This window comes from Physcomitrium patens, chromosome 19, assembly GCF_059467195.1.
Source record: "Physcomitrium patens ecotype Gransden chromosome 19, ASM5946719v1, whole genome shotgun sequence".
NCBI lineage: Eukaryota > Viridiplantae > Streptophyta > Bryopsida > Funariales > Funariaceae > Physcomitrium > Physcomitrium patens.
The window spans coordinates 8,261,488-8,265,288 of record NC_143428.1 but is presented as its reverse complement, the minus strand read 5'-3'; the positions used below and the strand labels follow the sequence as shown (position 1 = coordinate 8,265,288).

Sequence of the window (3,801 nt, the reverse complement as noted above, 5' to 3'; positions counted from 1 at the left end):
TTTAGGGGTACACGACTCCGGCATCATGTACCCCTTGTGGAATCCTCCAAGGTTAATCTTCTGTAAGTTAATGCACCGAACCGAGTTCTTTCATGGAATTAGTGTGAATGAATCCAAGGTAAGGACAGTTACTCTCAGCATTACAAAATCAGAGTCCACTGAAAAACTTGTTTGTGTCAGTCCTTTTCCCCGTCCTTGACAGAAGCTTTCGAGGGTTTCTTCCAACGTCAGAAGTAAACGAAAGTAAAAAGTGCTGTTCGTTGTGGATATTTGATTATTCCATTTGCATTATAATAACTGGAGGACCTCAGTGCACGATGCTCGCACAAACCTTTCATTCTTTCAACGAGGAACTTGACCCCAGTCGCAAGGATCAACGGCGTTCTATCCTGCTAACAACGCGACTAACTTAGCAGGCCCCACCAAGTTGTCTCTGTCGGAAGCATACCCAGACCCCTAACCTCAGCTATCCAGCACCAAGTTAGCGGTAGGAAGGTCCATGCAAATCCACGGTAAGGACGCGACCAGGTGGCGCCTTCTTTTGCGCCTGCACAGAGCAGGAGGAGGAGCTAGCAAAGCTGGCAGTCGACTCATATCGGGCACATCTGCAGCCACCTTACAAAGTGGCGAATCCAAAGTTCCCCGTGGACCCATTCCTCGGTCTTTCTTCACCCTGTCCATGCTCTGTTGTGGTTGTTCATAGATCTGACTACAGAGTCTAGCATTGCGGTATTCCATTGGATTGCCAGCAGTGGTGTGCTTGGGGGTGCCCCTTTTGCAGCAAATGCGTTGAAAGTGATCCTCGGATCCGATTCCGATATTTTGTTGTTTCTAGCGTTGCCCTCCCCCTGCAGTTGGTACTCAGTGGATCTATTGGACTGCTGTTTTGCTTCGACCTGTTGCTGTTGTCGACGCATACTAACTGGGCTACACGTTCCTGATATGAGGTACTGTCTGGAGTTGTTTGCGAAAGGGGTTTCAGCTAGCTTCGAGTGTGGTTGGCTTTGAGGTGTGGATCTGGTGGCAGTTGTGGTGTGGGCTAGTACCGGGAGGTAAAGGTGGATTGGGAAGATCTAACTATGGGAGGGTATTGGCGAATTTGAGTTCGTCGAGTTGATCGGGCTTTGTGCGAGGCCCTGTTGAAGGGGGAAGGTTAATTGCAGCCAGCCGAGGGTGCGTGGTGGACGATGAGGATTGCTATGGCGAACCAGTGCGGGGTCGTGGCTCTGTCCGCTGTTTTGTTATTTCTGCCGCTGCTAGGTAAGTTTGGTACTGATTTTTGTTCAATTAATCTTCATATTTAATTGCTTCAACAGTTCGAGTGATGCTCGTCGGAGAAGATATCTGGGTTCCATTTGTTACAACAGAGTAATGCAACCTTCTTTTCTATACTAATAGTTGAATTTATTTCCCTTTCAGAGAGCAATGAGTGAAAGGATACACTTGGAATCTGTTTACATCTTCTTGCAGCACTTGATTCGTTTCTGTAAAGCAGAGTTACTGCTGCCCGAATTTCCCAATTAGGTCCTAGATGCAAACGTCAGGTAGAGGATCTACAGGGACAATCGTATCCCTGTAGATGCTTTGAGGGAGTAGCTACTTCTACCTGAATAATAGCTCTAGAAAAAGGACCAAATCTGATCAAGTGGAAGTGAAGTTGAGACTTAAAGACTCTTAGGACCTCATTCATAGCTTGTTCTCTTCAATTTACTTCTAAACGGACTCCAAATTCGGTTCCTCGAGACTTTTCCTGTTCAATTGGGCTCATCCAACGTGGGTGTGTGTGTTTTCAGGAGTCGCACTGGGAGAGCGCTCAGAGACAGACTTAACTTTTGATGTCTCTATGATAACCTTAGACAAGCAGTCGTATAACTACAGGGCCCAAGAACGTAAGCTCGCAACTTCGTTTGTCTGGTGCATTGCCAAGACTAATGTCTCCGATACAGACCTGCAATCTTCACTGGATTGGGCTTGCGGACCTGGAACAGACCAAGGTCAAGTAAATTGCGGCCCAGTTCAAGTTGGTGGTTCTTGCTATGACCCCAACACTTTGTATAACCACGCCAGCTGGGCTTTCAATGCATACTTCCAGAGGATGAACGCAATCGACGAAGCTTGTGTTTTCGCCGGCACTGCTCAAAAAACCACCGTCGACCCAAGTGAGAGGATTTCTTACTTCAATCTTCTTGTTTTGTTAGATGATCCTGCTGGTTTGCTCCGGTTTATGCCTCTCCGGGGTGATCATATTCTTTGCATTAATTCTCAATTTTCAATGGCTTTAGCATACACGAGGGAAATATTTGCAGGGTTTCAATATATGGCATATGCCATTGCGAGATAGATCCAGTGAAGAATGTTCCAAATCTAGTAATGATTGACTGTTATTGTGTTGGCCGGAACAGGTACTGGAACTTGCATTTTTCCAGGATCAAATGTGTAAGTCTCTTCACAAGTTTTTTTTTTTTCTTTTTCTTTTTTTTTTTTTGTCTTTCTTTCTTTCTTTCTTTCTCTACACTCTTGTATTAGAATTGGTGTAGGGTGCTCATTTAGGTTTGATCTTCTCCAGTTTTTGTTCAAGAATGTTGACTCTTAATCTCATCTAGGGGCTTTTTATCCTGTCTGCAGAACCACGAATGGGAATTTGACTGGAAATGGAACTTTCGCACCTGCCAATTCTCCTGGGGGAGCCCCTGGATCGTTAGGGAGTCCCTCGGCAGCTACGGCAGGGTTTGAACCACGATACTTCTTACGCGCGTCCACTGCAGTCACTCTTCTTACATATCTCTTCTTATGACAAGACTTGCCGCATCGTGTTGACGAAGTCAGCTATTGATCTAGAGGGCCAGTGTGAAGAAGCTAACTAGTCGTCCTTGTTGCCTACACTCAACCGCACTGTATACCAACAATTTTGCCTCATTGTAAGCAATGTGGTGTCTTCTGGCAACTCCAATCACAGCAGGTCTCTGGAGCATCTATGAACTCCTCTAGAGGAGGAGAATTTGTTGTCTGATTGTAGGATAGTGGCGGACAGATGCACCAATGTAAGCAATGTGCCACCTGAACCTTCGTACGCATGTATGTACTAGACTTGATGTTGAGTGAACGCCGTTCAGACTTGTTGGATCAGATCCGCAATTGTTCACACTCTTTGGTAAAATGAATAAATCCACATCTGCCATTTTTTTGACAATCTCATACACGCCATCACGCAACCTCCAACAATACTCAGCACTCTTCTCATAATGAGAGAGTGGATCAACTTCGGGTTGGATCTGTTCCCGACTTTGTTACTTTTCTTTTCATTTTTGGACTTTGTTTTTGTTTTTCGGGGTCTTCTTTCTGGTGTAAGCCATTGACACGTATTACGTTCCCCTACTCCCTCTATCTTTTTCGCTTTTTGTCAACCTTATCTCGTCTATCTTAGAACTTAACCAACGTCACGTATACACAGTCTTCCATGGTACGTTGTGAGTCAATTGTGATTGAAGGATATTGGGACACTTCACAGATCTCATCCTGCTACGTGATAGTTGAAATTAATTGACTTCAGCCTTGAAGTAATATAAACGGACAGCTGGATGAATTCTTTCTTATATTCTGGATAGTTTCTTGTATGATGTACAATAGCAATCCGAATCTAGCGTTGTGTCAGTACAGACAAGAGGAAAGGTTGAAGTGGAGTCGGTTGATTCCAATAGAGTAAGAGTGTTGACATTGTTTCATATCTGACCTTGGGGAGAAAAAGAATAAAAAGTACGTAAGTAATCACTAATCACGTCTTTTTGTTTATATTCCTCATTA

General features: G+C 44.5%; 1 protein-coding gene across 1 annotated transcript; it reads left to right on the top strand.

The window, feature by feature from the left end:
- The first annotated feature begins 740 nt into the window (after nucleotides 1-740).
- LOC112272767 (glucan endo-1,3-beta-glucosidase 7) lies at nucleotides 741-3,190 on the top strand. The gene is made up of 4 exons (XM_024500853.3): nucleotides 741-1,260; nucleotides 1,794-2,159; nucleotides 2,403-2,436; nucleotides 2,626-3,190. Exons 1-4 carry the CDS (start codon nucleotides 1,188-1,190, stop codon nucleotides 2,792-2,794), a joined length of 642 nt encoding a protein of 213 aa, XP_024356621.1. The 5' UTR covers nucleotides 741-1,187; the 3' UTR covers nucleotides 2,795-3,190.
- The last annotated feature ends 611 nt before the right edge of the window (nucleotides 3,191-3,801 follow it).